Source organism: Centroberyx gerrardi, chromosome 17, assembly GCF_048128805.1.
Source record: "Centroberyx gerrardi isolate f3 chromosome 17, fCenGer3.hap1.cur.20231027, whole genome shotgun sequence".
Lineage (NCBI taxonomy): Eukaryota > Metazoa > Chordata > Actinopteri > Beryciformes > Berycidae > Centroberyx > Centroberyx gerrardi.
In genome coordinates, this window is record NC_136013.1 from 19,018,078 (window position 1) to 19,044,222 (window position 26,145).

The 26,145-nt window shown below is 44.6% G+C and overlaps 2 protein-coding genes across 2 annotated transcripts in view; both read right to left on the reverse strand.

Moving 5' to 3' along the window:
* LOC139926448 (cytochrome c oxidase subunit 7A2, mitochondrial-like) overlaps positions 1-26,145 on the reverse strand; it is a 216,856-nt gene that overhangs the window by 8,147 nt on the left and 182,564 nt on the right. The gene's annotated exons all lie outside the window — the stretch shown is intronic.
* LOC139926444 (filamin-A-interacting protein 1-like) lies at positions 784-24,863 on the reverse strand. Its single transcript, XM_071918187.2, has 6 exons — positions 24,658-24,863; positions 14,475-14,769; positions 13,431-13,604; positions 12,092-12,270; positions 2,197-5,005; positions 784-1,507 (listed from the first exon to the last, which is right to left on the reverse strand). Exons 2-6 carry the CDS (start codon positions 14,760-14,762, stop codon positions 1,301-1,303), a joined length of 3,657 nt encoding a protein of 1,218 aa, XP_071774288.2. The 5' UTR covers positions 14,763-14,769; positions 24,658-24,863; the 3' UTR covers positions 784-1,300.

Below are 26,145 nucleotides of genomic sequence, written 5' to 3' on the forward strand. Positions count from 1 at the left end.
ATGAACACGCCCCTTTCTCACATGGCCCGTGGCGCACAAACATCTGAGGGATGCAGAATACAAGGAGACCTGAATGTTGATGGATAACACTGGTTTGAAATGAAAAAAAAAAAACAAAAAAAAAAAAAAAAAAAATATATATATATATATATATATATATATATATATATATATATATATATATAGATATACAATACCAAGCATTACAGTTGGAGTTTGACATCGAAAATGAATGAAGAATTCCTACATCGGGCCTTAATGGGGTTTCCTTGCATTTTGAAATAAGAATGTGAAATATCTTGGACTACTTTTAATTTGCTTTACGTTTGATGATTGCCTATTTTTCTCTCTAGATCAACTGACCAAATATGTGTAGCTCATCTGCTTGACTGGACACATTATTATTCTTTGATTCAAAGTGGGCTTTTAGGACAGGCAAGTGAGCATTCCACTGTTGGACGACGACCATGAGAATTTGGCCGACTGCCTGCCAGGCACAGGATTTTAAGGCCATGATCTGTTTTGATTCATCGTCTTGTCACACACACACAGCAGGTAAATACAAACTTTGACAACTTGGCACATTAATGTGAAATTAATGAAACGGCTGCATGCAGTGGATTCTGCCAACTTGCAAAGATAAACAGAACCCTCTTTCAGTCATGGTGACTTGAGAGAATGAGGTTTTGTGTTGCTTATTTTCACACAAATATTCTAAATTTAGCATTTCACACTCCCCTTTCAAAAGTCTATTTTATTTAAAATACATTTCATTACAAAATCCTTTACACAAAAAGGAAACATCACTTACATGAAAACAAATATTGTGACTTATGATGTGTCAAATTCTTTACAAAATATATCAACAAAATTCAATGCAGGTGAGACAACCACTCATTAATGCAAGAAGTAGTTAGTAGCAGCATAGTCTGACGTAGTATTTGACCCAAATCCCCATCAAAATACATCCTGTAAATATGTAGAAATACGTTGCCATATGTGACAGAAATGGATACAAGACAGACAAGCACAAAAGACTTTGCAAAAATATAAAATATACTCCTGATTTCAAGTACAACAAAATTCCACTGCATACCATAATGTCTAGTGTTATATTGCTGAGTTGAATAAGGACACAGCACAGTTCTTCGTCTATTGTGACTGTTGTTTGCATCTTTCTGTCGTGCCGTGTTTAGATATGTATGGGTATCTCACTGGTACCAGTTTTGTGCACCTCATACCGATTCATCACCTTGGATTACAGATGGATTCTTGTGTCCCAGCCTCTCCTCTGTGTCCATCAGGCTTTTCCTCCATTTTGAAAGGCACTACTGTTCACTGTAGATTTCTTAACTTCTATCCTCATGGACTGGCTCTCGGCTCGTGACTCCAGCCTCACCCCACCCGAGATCCCCAGGGCTCCCAGCACAGCCTTCCCCGTCTTCAGGCTCTTGGACATTGGGATGCGGGTCAGCCCAGTGCGGGGTGGCTGGGCATCATGCCCAGTCTGTTTAAGAAAGGGGAGAGAGGGTACAGTTGTTCAGGCAGGAGAATGAAGAGAGGAGAGCACTTCAGGGGAACATAAAGAGTAAATAATGGACCAAAGGGAAAAACCCATTACAGGAAGGGGGGATTCTGAAATTCTAAACAATGTAACTGAGCATATGCATTATATGAACTGTGTGAGTGAAAAATGTAAATATTTGTTCATTCTTTCATTTCAACCTCAGCGGGTGAGTGCTTACCCATGCTAGGTTTCAGTGTGCTGTACCAGTGCAAGGCTGTTTTGTGTCAGCAAGAGGGCACTGAGCCCTGCGTGGCTGTTTGTGAATGTAAACAGTGCATAACAACTATAAATTGCAGCATGATTGTAGCATGGTGGCAAGATGCCACGTCATTACAGCTCCGTTGTGCTGAGGCCTGTCCATCAGGCCATTGCTGTCACGCTATCCATCTGCTCCACAAAGAGCATATTATAAGGTTCACTGAAACACCACCACAATGTTGCCTCCTCACCCATTATTGCTTTCTAACGGTGGAAAATGAAGCTGTCAGTTATCTTACATAATAAGAAATATACGTGTAATATAGAATATGAAACCAATGTCACTCTCAGTGCTTTCATATATACTTGGAAAAATGGTAGCAAAATCAAGACAATGAAAAACAGCCTTGGTTTAGCTTGAATAATCTTACCATGCTTTGTGTGGGTCTGGAAGGGGTGGATGTAACAGGAGTGATGGTAATACTACTCATCACTTTGCTGGGTGTGGTCCTGGTAGCAGTGGCGGTGATTTGGCGAGGGGAGCGCAGAACTGTCCCAGTAGATAAGGTCATCTCTTTGCTCTCTGTTACAGTAGCAACCGGCCTGACTACCATCTTAGGGCCGTTGTTGTTGCCCAGATGAATATGGATCTTGTTATCGTCAGTGGTGGTGATGATGTTGGTGTTGGTGTGGCACTTCCTTATAGGCATCGGGACCATCTGCTTCTCAGGGGTGACCTTGAACACCGCCCGGCCCATGGTCATCTCCTGGGGTTCTGGAGAGGCAGAAGTATCAGGTACTACAGAGGTGCTGACTGTCATGATGGAGATGGGGGACAAGGGCCTTCCTGAGGCCAAGGAGGAAGCTCGGCTGCTTTCTGGGGACTTGGCCCTGGATATAGTTGTGATGGTGACTGGGGACTTGGCTCTTTCGGGGCCCCGAGGCCCAGCGGTGGACCTCCCCCTCTGGGTGGCTGCGGAGTGGTTGGGAATGATTGTGATTTTGGACTTGGGATGGGCTGGGTTGGGGCTGAGGGGAGCTGAGCTGGAGAAGAAGTCATCAGCAGTGGGGCTGCTGATCTCAAGCGTGGCCGTGCTGTTTTGGTGGTCTGGAGTCACTCGGATATGTAACGGCTGCCCTTGCTTTTGGGACATTGTCAGTTCAGAGGGCAAGGTACCTCCGTTGATGTGCAGTGGCTTTTCCAGGCTGTTTCCGTGAGGGGTGTTTTCCTTTTTCCTCATCCAGGGAATCCAGGATTTCTTCATACCTAGGTCACTGCTAGATGAAGGGCAGCGTTCAATGGCACTAGTTTTCTCTGTTGGCTTCTTCAGGCACTTCTGTCTGAGGTTGTTCATGATGTGATTCTCTTCTTGGACAGACTTCCTGATAAACACAGCTGGGGTATCCTCCTCTGCTGTCCCATTGGGTGACACCTCCGTCTGTACCCCGGTGGAAGTCATAGCAACGTCCACCATTCTCCTCCCATTCAAGCTGGGCCGTAGAGCTCGACTATGACGCTTAGTCACCTCCAGCTCTTTGGTGAGATGGAAAACCTCAATGCCCATGTTCTTGGCTTTCTCCTCCTCTTCCAAGAACCTCTGCTGTAGGACAGAGTAATCCACCTGGAGCTGAGAGAGCTGGTCTTCTTTGTGCATCAGTTCATGGATCTTCTCCTTGAGTGCCACAACGTCGGACTGCAGGTCCCTGGTTTTGGCCTCCTCTCTCTTGCATCGTTGTCGGAGGTCTTCTTCCTGGCTTTCCTCTTCTCCTTTCTCTATTGCTTTGTTTCGTGCTATCTGATTCCTCATTTCCTCAACCTGCTGTGAAAGAATGTTGGCTTTGTCTTGCTCAGTTATGAACTTTTTCTCCAAGAGGTCGTACTGATCCTCTGTCTTGATCAAATCTCCCTCTACCACCTCAAGTTGTTTGAGACGGTTTTTCAGGCGATCGATTTCAAAGGTCAGTTCCTTAACTTTGTTATCTTCTCTCTTAGAAGGGTCAGACATCTTTCCCAGTTCACATTTCATTGTGTTCTTCATTGATAGCTTTTCTGCTTGCTCCAACCCATCTAATCTCTTTTTCATTTGGCTGACTTTAGAATTAAGATCCTTACTTTTATCCATTTCATAAGCCAGCTTAGTGCTTAGCTCTCCCTTTTCAATGGTTAGAGTCTCTACTTTGGTTTCCATCTCTGATTTCAACCTCAAGAGCTTTTTGCTTTCCTCTATCAATCTCTCAGTCACCTCCATAACCTTGCCCTGCTCGAGTTTGACCATCTTATTCAGATCCTCCTTTTTCTTCTCATCTGACTTCATTCTTTCCATCAGGTTCTTTCGTTCATCCATCAAAGCAACGGTCAATGACTTCAGCTTACTCAAGTCATCCTTAAGGCTCAGCTCAGACTTTTCTAATCGCACCTCAGAAGACTCGAGCTCTTTCATACGGATCCTGAGTGCTATGAGTTCATCTGAGAGCTCTTTGGTCAGGCCCCTCTCTCTCTCCAGAGCAGTGTGCAGCTGGGTGCACTCAGCCTTGCTGACGCTGAATGCACCCTCTAGCTTCTCCAGCTCCATCATTCTTTTCTGGAGCTTCTCCACCTCCAGCCTAAGGTCTTTGCTCTTGCTATCCTCCTCTTGCAGTCTCTTCCTCAGCTCCTTACACTGACTTTCAGTCTTAGTAATCTCCTCATCCTTTCCCTCCATCTCCAACACCCGCTTCCGGAGGTTCTCCAACTCAGCAATTAAGTTGGAGTTGCCACACTCCCCTTTGCTGATCTTCTCCCTCAACTCCTGCAGTTCCTCCTCAGATTTCTTCAAGGACCTGTTGCTCTCCTCTAGCTCCTCCACTTTATGCGTAAGCCCCAAAAGTTTGGCATTAAGCTGACGGTTGTGGGACTCCTGACTGGCCAGTTTGGCATTCATCTCCTCGTGCTGTTGGGTGAGCTTGGCCGACTTCTCCTTGAGCTCAGCCTCCAGGCTCTGCACCCTGTGGCTGTCCTCCTGAGCACGCCCGCTGGCTTCGCTCAGTGCCTGCTCGCGCTGCTGTAGCTGCTGGCTGAGTTCCTGGACCCGCTGGCTCTGTTGGTCCATCTGCTCCAGGTGCAGTTGGCGCTCATCCACCAGCATCAGGGCAAAGGACTTTAGTTTGACCAGCTCCTCCTGCACCTTGGCCAGGCGTTTAGAGTGCTCCTTCTCCTTCCGCGCCTGGTAGGCTTTCTCGTTCTCAAGCAACCTCTTCAATCTAACAATGAGAGTGGAGAAAAAAAGGCAACATTAGCACATTACAGTACAGTACATTACATTAGTATACTGTATAGTACATGGTGAATGGTATTTCATTGATTTCAAAGTTACCATCTACCATACATATCTGTGTTTGTCATTGTGTCTTGGAAATAGAAAATATTTGTATTCAAGGATGCACAGATTTATCTTATTTATATTTCAGTAATAATACAATCATGAGTCTACCCAAAGATAATATTAAAGTTTTCCAGACTGTCAAACTTAGCTGTCATTATGGAAGTGACTATCTCAGAATACATAGAAACGTATCCCAAACACACAATTTTCTCATGAAACATATATGTTATCATTCACTGATACGTAACTTTATGGCATGAAAAATTATGTATTGACAACAAAAATTTCACAACTAAAAGTTAAGTCTATGAAAGTGACTGCAACACTAAAAGCCATTTGTAAGATTCTATGACAGATACAGTCTTTGATAAGATGATTGATAATTAGCACATTGTGCAGTAAAAGGATAATGTATGCTATATTGTAGAGAACAAGAGTTAAAATCAAATACTTAACCATTTCTATCTAGTTGCTAGCCATGTCCCTAAAATGAAAACTGGCAAAGCTCTACACTATAACTGCCAAATACTCCTGCTATTTTCATCCTTGCTGATGGGATAAAGACTAAGAACACAAACTGTGAGTGAAAGTTTAACTAACGCCCCCTCACCGAGTGGTCTCCTTTTCTCTCAGCTTCTTTCTATGCTGCTCATGCCCATTCTCATCTCAGCCTCCAACAAAATGCATGCAAAGCAGACCGAATGCAAAGTTGCATTGTTTCTCTGTGCACTCCCACGAATAGACTGATAGAATATTCAACCTCAACATTTTTGCAATGCAAAAGAAACCAAATGTTATAGGCGGCACTGACACGAGTCAACTTCTGCATCATTCCACAGCCCAAACAGCCTCCAAAAGTTCAAAACAAGCTCCATTTAAAACTTACCCACTCTGGATGCACTACAAGCAGCTCATAACCATTTTTGCCATTCTATTAAATCCACTGAGAATAGATGCGAGCTGGCAGGGGGCCCCTTCTCCACAGGGCATCCACCGTCACATTCCAAGCATGTCATCCGGACAATGAAAGGTGAATAAATACAGTGGAGCACCACCGGACCTCTAGTCCATGATGTCACCTCACCCATATAAGGCAGAGATGTGTGCATGAGAGAGTGTGTGCCGCTCTACTTTGGACTCTGTGAAGGGGGTGGGACCCTTGCCAAAGGAGGAGTGTTCTGCAAAACTCCCCCCAAATTTTCATGTTTTCACTACCACACAACATGGAATGTTTGAGGGGGGAAACAACTACAAACATCTTGTTAGAGAGTCTGCAAAGGCACTACAAAGTGTGTTTCACCATCATGCTCACAGCAGCATGAAGAAATATCAACATCTTTGAGAGAAATGCTGTCTCAGAAAAAATATCAAGTTCAGTGCAAGTTTGATGCAAATCAAGTTACATCTCCACCTCCCAAAGCGCACAGGAAATTGCCTCCACAGACAGGAAGGTCTGATCTCACTGGTGCAGGAGACAGGACAGTGAGAGCGTCTGCTGCAGTTCCACCCGAGGGGAAAGTGGACCTGAGCTGCGTTCCCTGCTAACTCCACATGTAATGAGAAAACCAGATATGGATGAGCTAGGTGGCTCCCTTGAGGTGGAGGATTTTTAAGAGGTGTTGTGCCAAAAACTCTTGCATGGGACTTTATAGATACTATAGATCATACTTCGAACCACAGTAGAAGACAAAGGAATTTCTATTCAATCATAACCATAAGTACAGTATGCAAGAAAGGGCTCTCCGGCCATGCGGATTGCACCAGATGTATGGACAATGCATCAAGTTGATATCAGTTCAACTATAATGAACACATTGCTTCACATCTCCGAGGATGCATTCAATCTGACATTCTAAATGTGGATCCTCAGTTTATTAAGGGTGATAAACATCTACATTGATTCATATTACCAGGAACCTTCATTGCCAAGTGGGATTAGTGTGGCTGGCTACTGTACAGAGGAGCCATCCAGATCCCAGTTTACAGCTCTTGATATTCATACTTACACTGCCAGATGTCATTGACACCTTAGCAATTGGCACTCTAAAATTACTTTCACGCAAAGGTCAGAGTGATGATGTCAGCGGTACTTGGCGCCAATGGTCAAGTCATGTGTGTAATGTAGTTCAGTCTTGACCTTCAGGTTAAAAGCAAGACTCTACTCTGTTACCAAGGACGTCTAGGCAGGAAGAAATACATGTGGTCAAGTGGCTGTGTAGGATGAGTGGTAATGTCCTCAAAATATCTGCTTAGCAACCAATCACAAAGGAGGAGATGCAGATAAAGAGAAGCAGATGAGGATTTTGAAGCTTTGAGACAACTGAGGTGTGGATTGTGCAGAAGGGACTGCAACTCAACATCAGGAACATTCAGTGTATATGTTAATTTCAATACAGTTTTAGCATATATCCAAGTGCATCTGAGGTTGGAGAAAGCTGATATCTTGACTTATGTTTTCAAGTTCCCAGGCCATTAAAAAGTGTGCGTAAGAAAGAAAAACATGTTTTCTTAGGCAAATACACAGGTGCAATCTATAAGCCTATATCCGCGAAAGAACATATTTTCATCATGGAACAACACTTCACTCATCCCATGTTTCCTGGGGAATTTGCTCGGAGGCATTGCAGCCCGTCTGCGTCAGGAGGCCGAGGATTGAAGCAGACATGACCTGCCAAAAAGCTGTCAAAACACTGTGTTGTACAGTAATGACCTCTTTTGACAGAGGAAAAGCATTAAGTGTTAAGCAAGAGAGCCGCAGTGATAGTGTACAGCATGTTAGATTGATGTGGTGTTAAAAGAAAGGAATCAGAAGCAGAGTGGACACTGGAGTACTTGAAGGCAACCACAATAGGCCTATACAGTATGTCCATGATCTACTGTAAGATGGCTGCATAATGTGTAGCTTTTGGTCTAAGGGATTTCTTTATTGAAATGACAAGAACACAGTCATGCATTCATTTCAGCTCTCAATTTCCATATAATTGCACTAGCCACCTGCAGATCTGCTGCGGCTCGACATTTTCTCTCTGTGTGCGTGACTTGTGCGTGTGAAACGCCCTTCAGGAATGGGAGATGTTTCTTCTGTTAATCGTTGCACATACCTCCTCGCCAGTTAAAAATCTTTACCTCTTGACATACAAATTGCCCCGTTGTCTGAGAGGGTGTTAATTGCTGATGGCTACCAGTCAGAGGCAGCTTCTTTGGTGCCCGGCTTTTGCATTCCTACAGACGTTTGGCACGGTTACCCTTGACTTTATCACTCCTCGCGCTCACAAGGATGGCCGTAGGTGATCTGATTGATAGGGATGGGATGATGACATGCTTCCATCTCATCTTAACAAAGAGCGGATGTCAAAACAGTGGTGTACCAGACATGGCAGGCATAGTTTCTGTGTGTGTGTGTTTATGTCTATGTGTACGTGCAAAGGAAAGTCATTTGTGTGCATGCCATCTGCATCTGCTTATCTACAGCATGTTTACATTCATGTGTGTGTCTGTATCTATTTCCATCCATTATGTATGGTATGGTTTAGATGCCTCCTCCTCCCCATTTTCAGGACAACCTGGCCCATTGTGGATCCCTCCGTGACTCTCAGTGTGATGCCACACCTGGCCAGTTTTGTGTCCTTCTACGGCACTAGAAAGGGGAATGTGGGCTCCATGTGTGCTGAGAGGGCAAGAACTAGCAGAACACATGTCCCCTTCACTCTCCCCATGGGGTGACAGGGGCCGGCCTGTACACAAGCCAAGCAACCCGCTGGAAACTACCTGGCATAGGAAGGAGGTCACTCGATCTCAATCCCTATAGGATCAAGTGGAAGACCGGTGCAGCACAGGTCAGTTCAGTGGCTATTGTGTGTCGTGCTGAGATAGTGTAGTGGAGACCTACTGTCAGCCTTTGAATCTCAGGTTTGGATCAGGAGATTCACAGTTGCCTAGAGGCCTACCTGTACTATCACAACTACTTCCCCTTAAAGCAGGTAATGTGCACATCAAAGCGAAATCATGAGCTTCACTTTCTTTTCATGATCTCTCCTCTATCTCTGTATTCATTCATGCACAAATTTTGCTCCAGGTTAGATGTGTTGTGGGGTCAAGCTCAGTGGAATGTCACTCAAATAAAACCCTGAGCAAAGTTCATGTTCTTTCCTAGAATGAACATAAGCAACCAGAACATACAGTAGTATGTCTTCAGCCAAAGCACTCTCAAACAGTATGAGTTGCACACACATTCATTTTGTGGCCTAGTTTTAATACTCTCTTACACCTAAAACACCCACTTTCCTCTACATGACTTGCAAAAAACCTGCTTTAATTTCTTCAAATCGGCCTACGCATTGATTTACAATCATAACTGAATTGAATCTCAATGTGAATTCTGTATTGACATATTCTAAATCACGAGTAACCTCTCTCTGTGTCTCGGAAAGCAGCCAACGGAGCGCAGAGCTAAGCTAAGGTATGCTCCTGGTTTCCCAGCCCTCTGCTGCAGTCTGTGACGGCAGCTCAGCTGTCAGGACCGTAATTTAGCCTCCATGGTCTGTTTCCTGTGTCCTGCAGTAAAAGCTGAGGGGAGAGAGGCAGTGTGTGCATCCACTGGGTCAGTGCTGCGAGTGCTGTTTGAAGTTTTGACAGTTTATGAAATGCAGCGTATACCTGCTGACCCCCTTGGTCTGCTCTGCAGATGACTGGCTATATAGATTGCGCGCGCGCACACACACACACACACACACAGTGGTATGGGAGATGCAACAAAATAACTTCCTCAAATCTTCCCTCCAGTTCAGTGCATGATGACAATAAATGCTGGCGCTGATAAAAAGCCGATGGCACAAGATTCCTGTCTTCCACTGGGTCCATATCTTTTATTTGAGAACAAATGCAAGAAATATGCTGCATGTTTGCATAGTAATTGCTTATTTAATACAGGTCTAATTAATGGATGACATTGCTTACAATGTCACACATATTTTTACATATATTTTTAAACAAGCCTTCACATCTTTTACATGATTTTATTTATCTTCTTTTTTTGTTTTATTTTATTTTTATCTATGTTATTTCACATTGTCTCCTTGCTGCCACTGTCTAAGCACTTGGTAACCATGTTAATAAAAGTGCTAAAAAAAACATAAAGTTATTATTATTATTATTTGTTGCATACATGGTGCAGGAGAAGCACCATGGTTTGGAGGGCACTGACGGGTCACACACACCAACAAACAACGGCCAGCTGAGCACTTTCATCCTTGAGAGAGTGGTTTAATTAGTGGGACCTCCCCTCTCATACACACACACACACACACACACTCTCACTATACCATGCTCATTTGATCTCTGTGAGGCCCTCTACATCCATGTGATGTAATCTCCCCCTCTGTGATGCTGGAAAGTGTCAGGCCGGGTCGCCGCCCCCGAGATGACCTCATTTCAGAGATGATGTCATGGGAGATGCACTCCTCTGAATTGCCCTTCATTTCCTCAATTGCCCTATACCAATTTCCATTTCCATCTTTCCCCTCTCTTTCTCTCTCTCCTGTTGTTCCTCTATCCAGTGGCCTCTTCTCTTCCCCTCCTTCCTCTTCATCCCTGACTTCTCTCTTCCCCTGTCCTCGCCTCCCTCCTCTTATTTCCACTCCATTCACCTTTCTCTCTCCCGCTCCAAGCCCCAAACCTCTTCCTCTTCCAACGAAGGTATGCAAGGTTATCACTTTAGTCGGCAACTCCTCCTCTTCTCTCTCTCTCTCTCTCTCTCTCTCTCTATCTCTCTCTCTCTCTCTCTCTCTCTCACACTCTCTCTCTCTCGCCTCACTGGCTTGATGAAACCATCATTCACACATTCCCCACGTCTTTCTTCCCCCCTCTTTCTGTTTCCTCCCTGGTTTCTCTCACCTCTTCCACTTTCTGTTCCAGGAGGCTTTTTTTTTTTTTTTTTTTTGAAGACTTCGCTTTAATTCATGTTTCCAGTATCTCCCTCCTCTCCTCGGTTCTCCCACTTCCTCCTCCATCACTCTTTTCAACCATTTCCCTTTCACCATAACTCCTCCTTCTTCTTCTTTCACCGGTCTCTCTTGCCAGTGAATTTCTAATATGCAAAAAATTAATCTCAGCATACATTTTTACAACATATATGTTATGTATTATTAACATATATGAAAATCATGTGTATAAAAAATATTGGTAATACTTTACATTAGTGGTAGGCTACATAAATATACATTAATTAATGCATTAATGAATGCATAATTCAATTCATGCATAATTCACCATGAATTAGTGCATGGATTAATGTATGAACTATCAGGAATTGATGAATTACTATTTGTTAATGTAAGTTAACTAATGCTTACTTAATAGTGGCATTAATTAACACTATAATTAATAGTGAATTAATGTACTGAAATACTGTTAGTTTATACATTAATCCATGAACTAATTCATGGAAAATCATACATTAATTCATGGTAAATTATGCATTCATTAATGCATTAATGAATGTATATTTATGTACCCCTGATGTAAAGTATTACTAAATCTTGTATGCTGTTTCTTCACATAGAGGAAAAGTACATTACTAACATAGCACAGAAATACACATGACATGGGATATATTTAAATGTATAGATATATATTTTTGTATAAGGGATGTCAGCATTTCCTTATTCTTCTTTTTCCTTTCTGCAGTTTTTCTTCCCTCCCACTCATGAGCATCAGTTGGGTAAGTCCAAATTTGATCTAGTAGTTTTTAGCATAATGATAGTGGGCATTGCAAAATGTGCCAGAAATGTATTTGGAAGCTGGTTTCTGTGCACCTACATCTAATAATTCATCACATTGACCAAATAATATCTTCTCAGTCATTGTTCCGTCAGAAATTGAGTTGATATAAGTGGATTAGGATGGTTTTGGTGGCAAATGAAATTAGACACTGTGTACTTAAGGGTTTCGCGATTCCCCCCCTCACCTCTCCCTCTCCTGCTCCAGCAGGTTGGTGAAGTCGTCGCTCTTGTTCATGTAGTCGGCGTGTTTGTGTTTCTCGGTGTCCAGCTCCTGCACGGTGCGGCGGTGGCACTTCTCTGCCAGCAGCAACTGACCCAGCATCCGCCGGTACGTCTCCTTGTGCTTCTCCTGCACACGCTCCAGCTGAGGGAGGCAGACACACACACACACACACATGCAAGGACACATATACACACACATACGCACGGACATACACATGTGCAAAAAAAAAAGAACAAAATATCATCAGTATCTTGCTGTACACTGTCCCATCACCCACTAAGTTTGCTTCCTATGTAAACAGGGAAAGTACTCCCTAGTTCAAAACAGTATTATTTTTGCATCATATTTTGTGTAAATTTTCTCTACACGTCTCTATACAAAACTGCCAGATATAGCTGCATATAATTTAAGATTATTTATCATTTAGCTTTAGAGGTGCTAAATTCTCTCAAGTTGCCTTTTGAGATAATTCTAGTCACTACTATAACTCAACATAGTGTATGCTAAAGAGTTAGCATGGAGCACTGGAGCGAATGATCTGCCAGGGACACATGGATGATTTTAGTGTCTATAGTCTCATCACTTAGCAGGAAACATGCCAATCGCCCAAATATTTGCTGTATTCTTTTAAATTATATCATAAAGTACCCATGCAAGTTACTGATTTCAAAGTGTCTTTTTAGAGAAAGATTTTTTTATGTCTCATTCCGGCTTGTTTGACTAAAGAGTAACTTCTCTTTTGCAGCAACAGCATGGGGGACATTAACACTGTGATAGCACTATCACAGTGTTAAACTGTTGGCCACTGAGTAACTCTACTGGAGCCGTTTGGAGGATATCTGGCACAAGGAGAGGACAGTAGTGCCTATGAGGAAACCAGCATTAGCAATTCTTAAATCATCAATTTCACTCCTAACCCAAGCTTCCTTACTACTGACAAGTTTCTTTAGGTTTCACATTTGCATTTTTACACTTTTAAACTTCTCAAACTGCATTCAAAGTGAGAATCAAGACATGCATTAAAGTTTTTGATATTACAAGAAAGTCCAATATAAGTGCTTTTGTGATTTTACTTGTATTGAATGCTTACTTGGCCTTTTATGAGTTTAGAGGGTTTCGTGACTCTGGACTCCAGGAAACCCATTCAAAACTTTGTATATAATTAAAAAATATGCATGGGCACCGGCAAAAAAAAACAAAACCTTCTCTTAAGACCTGACAATTGGACTTTTTGGAGATACAAGTTTCCCATCTGACAGCAGCTACATACACATTCCTGCGACGGACAGTTGAGGACTGACCTCGACCATGGGCTTGTGGTAGATGTTGTGGTCGTGCGGCTTGGTGCCCGCGATGAGGCCGTCCCTCTGCAGGGCCTGCAGGGCCGGGCCGGGAGCTGCGGAGCCGTAGCGTGACTCCAGGACCTCTGGGCGAGTCTGTTTGGACTTCAGTATGTGGATGACATCTTCTCTAGCCTGAAAACACACGTACACAAATGGTATAGCATATTATGGACTGATAAGGAGCCTGTGTTTTTCAGCACACTTTCCTCAAATGCCTTCAGATACAACGCAACCCCTCTTCTTCGAGCGTTTATCCATCGACCCCTGGGCTGCTTGATTCACTGATCTTTTATATAATCCGATTCTAGACTCCAGAGCCGCACTCCAGCACAGTCACTTGCTCAACACCAGCCATATGTTTGCCTGTTTTCTCTGGCGTGTTTTACTGCCATTTCCAACCACAAGATAGAGCTATCGTGCAAAGAAATTACAGGCCGACTCCATCCAAAGCAAGCATGAGGCAGTTTCCATTCAAACAGACTCTGTATTTATCCACGATTCATTTCACTGGGCATGTTTTCTTTCCCTCGATATTGCACTTGCTCATTAAGTTTGGAGTTGGTTGAAGGTCAAAGAGCTATATGCCAAGCAGAGTTGCCTGTAGATGCTGATCTGGGGTCAGTTCTGCAGTCATCCCAGTTGGGGTTAGGAAGGGAATAGGGGAGTTGAACTGTGGTCAGCGGTGAAGTGCAGTTTAGGTTTAAACTCCAGTCAAATATATACTGTTGTATCCATGCATATGTATTTCATTCACACTTTTGTTTGTTTGAGCTTGTCCTCAGCTTTTTGATATGTAAGAATCATTGTTTACTGTACAAATGTGACTTATTAATATTTCCGCTTGTCTTTCATGCTGTGGCCCATGACAAAATGCTCCTAATTTTTTATTTTATCCGTAGCAGATAGTAAGCTTTCTTAAGTTCTGTTTCATTGCACTGAGATGTGTGTTCAGGCAGGGTGCAGGGTGTAAGACGTAAGGGAGATTCATGCTGACCGACCCACCTGAACCTCTCCCTCCATGATCCCCAGCAGCTTCAGCAGATCCTCTTTGGACATGTCCATGATGCCCAGTCTCTGCTCTCCGGCCTCCGCGGGATCCACCGGTGACTTCTCTTTGTCGGAGATCACCTCCACCTCCACCTTCTCCTCGCCCTCCTTCTGCTGAACTTTGACCTTTAGGCTCTTTATGGGGTGACCCACTTCCTGCTCTTGGTTGATGTCAGGGTCGCCCTGGGGAACCCCGAGCACCCCGTTGGCCGGGCTCTCCACCCCGCTGCTTTTGGACCTCATCGTCTACCTGGACACAAGACAAAAGAAACAGGAAACTTTTACTAAAAAAACAACATTATTTTAAAGGTAAACTCCAGATACTTCGCATTGTGTGAAAAACTAGTGAGGTGCTGCTCCAATAAAGGAGAAAATAGCAATTTTGCCACTTGGATCAGTGTTGAATGAATGAGTGCATGTCATCAAAACTTTTCTTTTTTTTTTTAGCTTTGGCACGATTTGTCCTCTCATGGCACTTTCCCATGGTGTGCTTTTCATGTCATTCTCATTTTATTATTGCATTTCATTTTCATTTGAAAAGGTGTTTCAAGTTTTGCTCAGAGAGAGAGAGAGAGAGAGAGAGAGAGAGAGAGAGAGAGAGAGAGAGAGAGAGAGAGACAGGAGCAAGCAAACGGACAGAAAGAGAAAGAACTAGAATAAAAATAAACAATATGGAGACTGTGGAGTGACAATTTACAGTGAGTTTTATGACTTTGGCATTGAACACCAGTCGTCATATCACAACTCCCCATTCACCGCCTTGCTGACCCACTTTTATCCAATAACAAACACACACACACACACACACAGAGAATTAGAATTAGAACTACATGAGGAAGTGGAGATCATTAGCACATGGTGTAAGGTTAGCTGTAAGAAAGCTCAAAAATCTACAGCGTTCTTCATCTGTCACGTTCCTAATCTGGGCTAAATATCCATGATGCATAATCACCCAGCACTGTGTGTGTGTGTGTGTGTGTGTGTGTGTGTGGTGTGTGGGGGTGTGTGCATTCCTGACACGTCCTGTTCTCTCACAAGGGTTGCGTATCTCATGCTGAGCGTTGACGGTTTGGAAGCGCTCCGGCACATTTGCGGCACCCCTGGGTGCTTTACCCTCTTCTGCTGACATGAAAAGTCTGAGTCAAACCTATTATCCAGACCCTGGAAATAAATCCATAGATGACGCACTGTAAATTCAATCTCGCTACATTAACAATGTTTGACAACACATGTCATCTTGATGTAGCCTATAGTTGCATTACAGCCTATTACTTTAACTTATTACTTGTTCAGGGAGAATAATACTAAGGAGTTATAGTGCATATATGTAAAGTACTGTTAAGTTGTACTGCAAACAAGCAGTGTAGGTCATCAGGGTGGAACTGTGTGCATGTGTGTGTGTGTGTGTCCGCCTCTCCTCGTGGGTGTGTGTTAGCGCGTATATGTATATGTGTGTGCATGCATGTGTGTGTGTGTTTACGCTCCCTTTAGTGCATAATGCTCTAACAACAGCCTTGGGACGCTGAGCAAGGGTTCTCTTTGTGATCGCTTTCAGATATGACATCAACAGGACTTTTTAATTACAAACAGATAACGCCCCCCCCCCCCCCCCCCCCCCGGCCCCCAAAATCCCCTCCGCTCCCTAGCACCCCGGTGATGTCATAGCACCCTGACCTTCGATTTGCGCGCCGAGACATCCTGAACGAGCCAAGCGATGTCATGCATTCCATACAAATCACATATGCATAATGTGTGTATACGCTGTATGCACCCGCACAGGCAAAATATGTGCATATGTATACTGTATGCACATGGATATGAACACACACACACACACACACACACACAGAAACTACATCCTCAGACATAATAATCCTTTAAAGCAGTGCAGTCTGGGAGGTGGAACAGTGGGGCTGGGAACATCAATAACCATTTGAATCATTGTAACCGGATTAAAACAAGATGTTCAATAGGAACTAGCTGTCATACAAGGGGAACTGGACTCTCTATATGCGATGTAAAGGGGTTTGGCAGCCAGTCCATCCAAGGTCTCAGTTCACCTCGGAGGAAAAATGTTTATCTTCTTCTGCAGTAGTGGTCGGCGGAGCGCGGACCCCGATGACTTCTAATGACGCCTGAAACCGATCTCTTTGAATCCCGCCGGTTTCCAGGAAAAAGGCCCGAGCACATGAAAGGGAAAGGGTTGAGAAAGATAGCACCGGCCGAATCTCTCCATTGCAATAGAAAAGAAAGAAAAAAAAATCTTTAGAATCAACACACCGAGTACATTCCTTATCTTAGCGCTGGAAGTTCAATGAGTTTACTTTGGCTCCGAGGTGAGGTGGTTCCTGACTGGAGATCGACTTCAATGCCCTCGTTCCTGTCCGTAACTGTTAGCGTCAAATGCGGGCTCCCTACCATTGAGCCAAATGTAGCATCACAGAAGCCTATACAAGTGTTACAGTGATCCTACCGCCATTCAACCGGTGCCAGAGGGTTTGAATGACATAAATGCCCAGGGGTGGAGGGCATTAAACGGGGTATAACTGGGACACGGGGGGGATGAAACACGTGCGGTACTGTACTTCACTCAGGCAGAGTGGTGAAGTACCAGAGATGGTTGACACTGAGTTAGGCACCCAACAGTTTATTTATAAGATGCCATCCAACTCCAACTCAGCTATCCGCTTGCCTCATTTTCTGCTGTCGCTCCCGTTCAGCAGAGCGCGCAACAAAGTGTCTAAGTGTTAGTAGTTATAGTTGAGGGCTGCAGGACTAATTATATGAGAAATCTAAGCATCTCAATGAAACGCAAGGGTTAAAAGAAATGCCTTGTTGCAAAAACTGACGGCCCTAATGTGTTTACGCGAAAGGTCGCTGGCGGAGCGAAGAGGTCAGAAAGGATTCACACACAAATCCCGCTGACCGCATCCTGAAAGCACTTTGTGTCCTCCAAACTGCCCCGAAACAAACACATGAATTTCCCCCCATGAAGATAAGCCTCTTAATCAAGTTGATACATATCTCCGTGACCTAAACAATTTAGTTGTTCACATCATCACCTTCCACTTTGCCCAGAATAAACACTGTTCTCCTGATGTCGGGCCTCTCTTGGCTATAGCTCAAACTTCAAGGCAGCTATTAGTTTACCTCAGGCACAGATTAATTAAAAGACTTTGTGTTCCAACATTACATTACTGTGTAATGTAACCTACAGGGACATATTGCACATTTTGAGAACTCAACCATGCAAGTTTCCCAGGTTACAGATAGACGACTGGACGCATTTCAAGCACAGTTATTCACGATAATAATCTATCGCTCTGATTTCACTGGCCCCGATGATGACAAGACCTCCTCGTGTTCCTGAACTTTCTCCAAAATTCCGCCTCTCCGTCGAATTCCAACACGGTGTCTCACATGTTCGATCCACCTTGACTGCATGGCCACTTTAATCGTGATTGTAGCGAATCCTCCAGAGGACCAAATGGGGATTCCGAAGCCACGTGGCCCGCATTCCAGTCTGGCACGCGACATTCCCAGTTGCCTTCATGGAAAATAAAGCGGAGCTGGCAGACAATGAGCCTAACTCTAAGGTCCGTGCCAACCGCCAGAATGCCCACACACATTCATGGCATCCGAACCATCTGCAGAATGTTACCAATTGCCCAGCGTCCGATACACCCTTCGAATATGAAAGAGGGGCCTAATGCCCGAGGAGGCCCCGGTCAAGGCCTGAGCCTAAATTTAAAGTGGGACCCCAAATCTAACCCCACAGCTTTGGGCAAGGCCGGTCCCTGGCCACCAAGTCCAGCTGTCACACTGGGGTATTTATAGGCCCCAAAACACATGCCTCCATTCCAAAGGGAGAAAAAAGGGGGCCATAAAATTTCATCAGTGGTCAGCAAGTCAGGGGATACTTCTTAAATTTGGTCTGAAATTCCATTCGCTCAAGGTGAGGCAAAGCATCTCATAGACGAGAAAACAATGCTGGACAGGACTTCATGTTATCAGTGAGGGAAGGACTACTTTGCTTCTCTGTCCCAGACAAACCACAAGTAGCTCAAGTAGTCCTTGTGATACTAGACTTCTTGTTGTTTGCAATTTACACTGGGACAGAGGGTGGGCTAGGGTTAACTGATGTATAAAGTCTCAATGTGTGCATGTGTGGACACTTGACTTGCAGAGCTGTAAACTGTAAACATGACAAGGTCTGGGATAGACGATAGGTAGTAACACATATGTCATGTTATTTCTGTTAGCGTATAAAAGATTTTCACCCTCTGTTTATGAATCTCCTGCAAATACCAGACTACACTACTGCTGAACAGTCCTAGAGTCTGCTTGTCTGTGATGTTAACTTCGAGAGAGAGAGAAAGGAGTGGGGGGTGACAAAGATCTGGCACGGAGCCAAACACATTTGCCAGAGATGAGAGATGAGGGCAGTAGTTGCAAATAATGCAACAGCCCCTTCGACGCGTTGGGAAAAATGAATGGTTTGATTGGGGGAGTTTGATGTATCCACGCCGCGAGTCCAACGTGACTAAATAAGGAGTGGGAAATGCTCCTTCGCACGCAAGAGTTTGGCAACTCGTTACGCCAGAGGACACTGATAAAATGCAGCAAGCTTGAGGAGCTCTTCCATCCTGACAAGAAAAACACAACATCTCGCCAAGATATGAGAATTTCAATCAAAACTGCAGCTATGGATGAGATTGTGGAACCAAAAGTCAATCCGTCTGATATTGAAGGTTTTGTGAGCACCTATTTCCCGTGCAAGGGTTCAGTGCAAATCGGTCTGTCTCCGCTTTCTGATGGACGGTGCATTCCGGCCCAGACAACCACTGACCTTTGGGGGTCAGATATTACATAACAGGCATGTTCTAGGAAAATAAAGATAAGCAGACGAGGATGACAAGCTTTCTCTGTTCAGATGGCTACACCAACTAAGACATATACACAGTTTCCTTCAGCATGCTACTTTGCAGGACTGGTCCAGTATCACTAAACTACACTGTAAATCTCAGACAAAATCATTGTTCCACTGTCAAAAACCCTCCATGCTCCACAACCATTTTCGATACTGTACAAACTCAAGCTTTTACAGTTTGACCTTAGTGTAACGATGGCTTCTATTAATATCTAATAGCGACAATAACTCTAGCGTTGGCGTGCCATGCTGGGGCAAAATGTCAGTAAAGGTAGTGGGTTTCATGTCGTAGTATCCTCCTCATGTCACATTAACATGATCCCCTCATTGGAGCCTGCAGTAGCTTCAGCAGTTAAGGTTTCGCTAATGAGCAAACTAAGGGGAACTTAGGTATTGGTCAACATATCATTGCCCGTATTAATGACTTACAGCAAATAAGGGCAAATAAACTAGATCTTTGCTTCATAGGCAGCTCAGTGTAGGTAGTTCCTCGGTCATTTATGAATGATGACATATTTATGATAGATGTGGCTGGTGACTGTTAATAAACAGCTTTACATTTAGTTAGATATTCACTTCAAGTGTTTTATGAATCTATATATTCCATGTGTAAATCCACAACGGCAATCGTAAATTTTTACAAGTCTCCTATTTGGGTCATACAGTACGAACCTCACATTGGTTTGACGTTGCCCATGTGTGTAATGCATATTGTGTTCAGTCACACAACATGGCGAGCAGAATGTTGCTGAGCGACATACCGTCACCAAGCATATGGATGGGTGCAGCTGGAGTATCAACCACTCATCAGCCCATAAAATAGCAAGGCCTTGTAAGAATACATGACTCACTTCTATCTTTCATTAAGGGAATTATATTCATAATGGGAAACATGAACACATCCATTACTCCTCGGAGCTGAACATACTCGGCGGCGGCCTCAAAACGGGGCGCAATTCCCATAGCAACAGCATTCATTCTATCTATTGAGAGAGCGGGGCGGGGCGTCCGTAAACTGAAACTGACTTATCAAGCGACGAATTCCTCGGGATGCATGACGTGACTGGATATCATCTTTACGCCGTGGAGATCAAGAAAGAGATCAAGTGCAGTGCTGTGCTATGAATAGGGACAGCAAGACGACATATGGATGAAGAGGACTCAAATACGGCGCTGGGTCGTAAGGTCGGCCATTTGTCTGCAGTCTCACGTTCAAATGCCTCTTAGATCAGTCAGGAATTCCACAGATTCAAATTCCTGTCCCGGTTGGCGATCCTATATTCTCTCTCAGGAAGAACTTCAGCAATTCCTCTGCCATTGGGGGTCTCTGCATAGTGCATTGAAGAGATGTTGGACTTTTTGGTATGGCTATGTTACCTCCAGGAGTTAAGGTTTTTCCAGTGAAATGCATTGTTAAGATCGGAAAGCCTTTTCAGTACCTCAGCATCTTCATGGCACATTGCTGCCCTGGAACACCTATCATGCAGGCTGCTGCAGCTGTAACCTCACATACTGAGGAATGCATTGCATTATTATGTAATACTCAACCTGCAATGCTGAATTCTTCACCACCACCACCACCACCACCACCGTCTTTTTTTTGGTGGGTGAGCATGTGTATTGTTTCATTGTGTCCAGCCTGCATGTGTTATGTTTACGGTCTGTTTTGTTTGCTGTGTGGCTACTATTTTGTGCAGAAGACAATAGAAACAACTAATCATAAAAACAATGAAATGCATTGTTGCATGTGAAACCAAAAATACAGTGGGGAATATAATGGCAGGCAATGGAAGAACTCCGTCTCTGTTAAACTACAGTGTGGTGGCTGGTCTTCAACACTGAATGACAACCAACCAGAAGAACCAGTCATCCTGATCTCAGTGCTTCAGTAAATATACAATAGCTCTTCCCTGCAAGTCAATGACATCACTGGACAGATGGAAATCTTTGGCCGGCTGTCATCGCACTCCTGTCCACGAGAACAGTCATGATGATGTCACTTCCCCCTGAGAGCCGGGAAGGTGGGAAGGAAGGAAGGAATGGAGGGAAAGAGGGAGGGAATGTGGTTGAGATCACCGAATCTCTCCCTTCTGAGGAATTCAGAGTGTCTCTCGCAGCAAACAAGTAGATCTCCTTCTGCTCAGAAAGGTGCAACGCATGATTAAATGTGATGCTGCCTGAGAGAGAGAGAGAGAGAGAGAGAGAGAGAGAGAGAGAGAGAGAGAAGATGGAAGGTGCAAAGGTCTATTGGCACGGGGCCAGATACATAAAAGGAAATCACTTGTTAGCCTATTATACACTGAAACATTCGCACCATTCCAAATATTCTAACTGAACATCATGCGTAAACACAGAACCTCCCCAGTCATAACAATATAATGTGACGGGAGCCAATCTGATGTTTCACTTAAAGAATACAGCAGAAGTTCAGTCATGTGATGCAGGTCTACTGTTTACAGTGTGCGGTGCCACCTTGCACGCTAGATATCAAATGGTCGAGAGATCTTGGGTTGCTATGGAGTTTTAGGGCTTATTTTTAAACCGAGGGAACATGAGTTATAAGTGCCACTATTCTGCGAAATATCCAAATGCGTCTAAGCTGCATTTTTGGCATTCATGACCAGAGGCCCTTATACGACTGGAGCTGTGCATGTGTCAGTGACAGCTGTTGTTGAGGCCCACCAGGCCTATAGGAGAGACACTGACCACTGGCAGCAGCACGTGACCGGCTCCACCTCCTACTATTCGCTGGCCAGGCAGTCCCGATCTCTTCTGCAGAGACCAGGCCAAGGCAGCAGCATCGATGGCAAAGACACAAGTTGTAGACAAACAACATAGAACAATGTGCAAGAGCAGGAATACAATACAATCACATCGAAGAGTAGAGTTTAATCCAGGGAGACGCCCACGCCCTGCATTGCAAGAACCAATGCACACACGCAAATGTCGACAAACAGCCCACGTATACACACACACACACACACACACACAAGCACACATGGCCGTACATGTGGAGATGGTGAGGAGGAGTGAGGTCATTGAGTTGATAAGGTGCAGGAGTCCCTAAGTCTGTGTGCTCCTCATAAAGAATGATGAAGGCGGTGCGCTTGAGACATCCAAGGTACAAGTTCTCCTCATGCAACTCTCACTGCATCAAAATAATATCTCCATTCTCCTTCTTCAAATCAGTTTGTCTTTTCTTGTTTTTTTTGTGGCAACTTTGTTTCTATCCAATCCTTTAGCGACAGTCAATTTTCAAAAACATGCGCGCAGCACAGGCGGCTCACGCTGAAACACAGCATGACATCTCACCCTGTGCGAGCGATTTGACAAGTACCAGATAACCATTCACACTGTGCCGCGCTGTCAGTTGAACAGTGGGACTGCTAAACATCGCAGCGAAGCGCTATAGCTATCTCTCCCCGCCATCTCATTCCAGTGCTGGGAGCTAACGCTGCATCTCACTGCTCAGCTATGTCCCTATCACTCTCCCCCATCAGAAATAACTAAGTGATGTAGGGCTAAAATAATGCCATGAGGTAAGCCGGTGACACGTTTGGTAGAGCTCGGCTCCACAACAATGCCGCTTTAGCAAACCTCCACGCTTCGTTTGCGTGAGTCACTTGGGTTTCTGTTTAAACGGGGCCTTCATTATTGATTTAAGACTGACTCATTGGCAAGTGGGGACTGATAACGGCCCGACTGATGTTCACAAAGAGATGCTATAACCGATTTATCTCTTTCAAGTGGCTACGCGAATGGATGAGCTCCAACGACCTTGCGGGCCAAGTGCTGCGGTCGGAGAGGATCCGCTTATCCAGAAGCTGGAACGAGTGCAAAAAATGTTAATGAGCGATATCTCTCCGCCATTTCTCTTTGTCTCGTGTCAACGGTGATATCATTAAGTGCACAGAGGCCACATCAGCTAGAGAGGGAGGGTGGGAGAGAGAGAGAGAGAGAGAGAGAGAGAGAGAGAGAGAGAGAGAGAGGGCGAGGTCGCACTTAGCTGTTCCACATTAGCCCCTGGACACAGACAGATAGGTGGACCCGACATATGGGATCTTTGACAGTAACTTAAGTTGCGCCTGTACTGGAGTCTGCTCGCTGAAAGTGAGATATATTTCAGGCTTTCTTTTTGGCTCGGCTCGGCGAGGTGATGTACGCCTTGACAAATGGACAAGCGGCTAGCAGGAACCATGTGTCTCCTCCAATAGGCTGATGACGTCTTGCCGATAAAATGGAATCCTTTCTGGCATCATTACAGTTCATAAATATCCAGGATCAAAGATGTCATCCGGCGGCAGGCTGAGACCTCCTGAAGCCTGTTAATTTTTAGCGCTGGTGCGTGTATGTGTGTGTGTGTGTGTGTGTGTGTGTGTGTGTGTGTGTGTGTTTGTGTGTGTGTGCATAAGCGCCAGGGTGGGTGCAACAGAACAGAGGCCATGACAGTTATGAGCCTTGGAATTGGCGGCTGTGGGAGAAGTTGAGGGCAAAGGTTGCGTATGTGTGTGAGTGTGTTTTTGCATATATGAGTGCATACTTCATTCCCATGCATGAACTGCCAAATTAGCTGGATTACTTACTCTATCTCCAACAGTCTCAACATCTCAATAGAGCATCATTTGTCTGGCTTTTACGCCCATCATGCCCTGTTTGCTGGTGAACTAGTGGGCTCCCCGTCCCACGTGCAAAACACAAGAGAAACCCTCTCACACTGAACAGCCCGACACACACAGTGACAGCAATATAACATGTAATCCACTGGAAATGTTTGATTCATGACTTGTTCCTTCCTGTATGTGTTGTCCCAGTGCCAGAGCCGTCTAGCCCTTAACTACAGCACGAGTATTCACTTGTCTTCTCATTAATGCAAAACGTAAAAAAATACATACAATTTGAATGCATTAAAAGCATGCGGAATAAATTACATGCTCCAGGGAAGAGTCGCTTCATTCATACGGTGCAAAACAGTCGACCGCAGCCGACTTGAGGCAAAGTGGTCGGATTGCATTCTTTCAAACAGTCTGCCCTTTATTGGCCTTATAAAGTGATGACAAAGTTCAGCAACGGCTCCTGTACCGTCTTTCTAGATATTTCAATTTGACAAGAGTAAAGCAGAACAGCTGATAAGCCCCGCTTTGCCAGAAGCACATGGTTTCCCACACAGGAATGCTGTCATTATGAGAACCTTAGAGGAAGCTGACTTACCTGTTGTTGTATGGTCCCCAGGTTTAGGCAATAGTAGTCAAACCAAGGGTAATCCTAGAGAAAAGGCACTCAAAGCAGTAAAGTATCCACTAATGTCCTCTCCTGTGTGGTCCACTTGTGGTGTCTGCTTGTGCTGGCTACTGAATGCTGCTAAGTGCCATCACTGGAGACAAGCTCAGCCCTCTCTCTCTCTCTCCCTCTCTCTCTCTCTCCCTCTCTCCTAGTCTCTCTTCCTCTCAGGACTTCAGGTCAGCAATAAAAGAGGGCTGTAACTTCACTCTCTCTCTCTCTCTCTCTGTCTCTCTTCCCTTCCCTCCCTCTCTCACTAACCAACAACCTATCCAGCTCTGCTCTCTCTCTCTCTCTCTCTCACTCCCTTCCCTCCTTGCCAAAGCAACACCTCTCTTCCTTTCTCTCTCTCTCTCTCTCCCTGTATCTTTTCGAGAAGTCAGTTGAAGAGTGTGTGAGACTGAGAAGAAAAGGGAGGAGGAGTGGGGGGGGAAGCAAGGGAGAAAAAAGGCTTTGGCGGAGGAGGTAGGCAGGCGCTATTCTGTTCCCTCTCGGTGGTTGAAAAGGGCCGTTGCTCGGTGAGGAGAAAGGCAGAGGTGCGGTGTGATGTCCTTTGTCACGGGGCCAGATCTTTTCACTCTGCCAGCTCCTCCATTGTCCCGCTCTGCTCTTTGACTAGAGTCACCGAGGCTAAAAGCACGGCTCTATATTTAACTCTCCCGCTCTTGCCAGCACGGGCGCTGCTAGCAGCTGAGGCTAGCTGAACGCTAGATGTTTTGGCTGGCCGGCGAGAGCGCTCCGAGTCTCCCCGCTGACCCTCCGTGACAGCTGAGCCGCGCAGTGCCATTCTCTCATGCTGGGAAAGTCCGGTGACAGCAGCCACCCAAGCCCTAACGGTGGTCCAAGGAACCACCAATTGCTGAGTTAGGAGGGCCGGACGCTGCCAAACTCTCCAGGACTTTGGCAGCTAGGACGGCCTTTCTGGCCCCGCTCGCAGAAAACAACCTAAATTAGGCCAGCGAGCTAAATCTGAGGTACAGTAATTGTGCTCGGCATCAATGGGAATAGTTCGCTTTGCTGCCAAGGCATTGTTGGGTTAAATGTGTGAAGAGGAGGGGTGTGGAGGAGGGTAAACACACCTAAACTCAGTTTAACCTACCTTGTTATTTGTGGAATAGAGTTTACTCATCTTTTAAGGCCGACATAAGTGTTCATGACATAAATTCATAGCATACACCAAGTAAATAAGTTGTATCAAACTGAAGCTTTAAAGGGAAAAAATATATAGTTGACTTTTGTTTATATTGGTGGTTGTTTTCCTTATGATAACCACCGACTGGATGTCATAGTTCACCCTCTCTGTATTTACCTCTGTGTTTGTGGTATTTGAGCCTGAGCATAGTTATATATGAGCATAAATGAAGGATGAGAAGTCATATGAATGCACTTAAAGACTGTAGCTGGATTGAGTAATAGTCT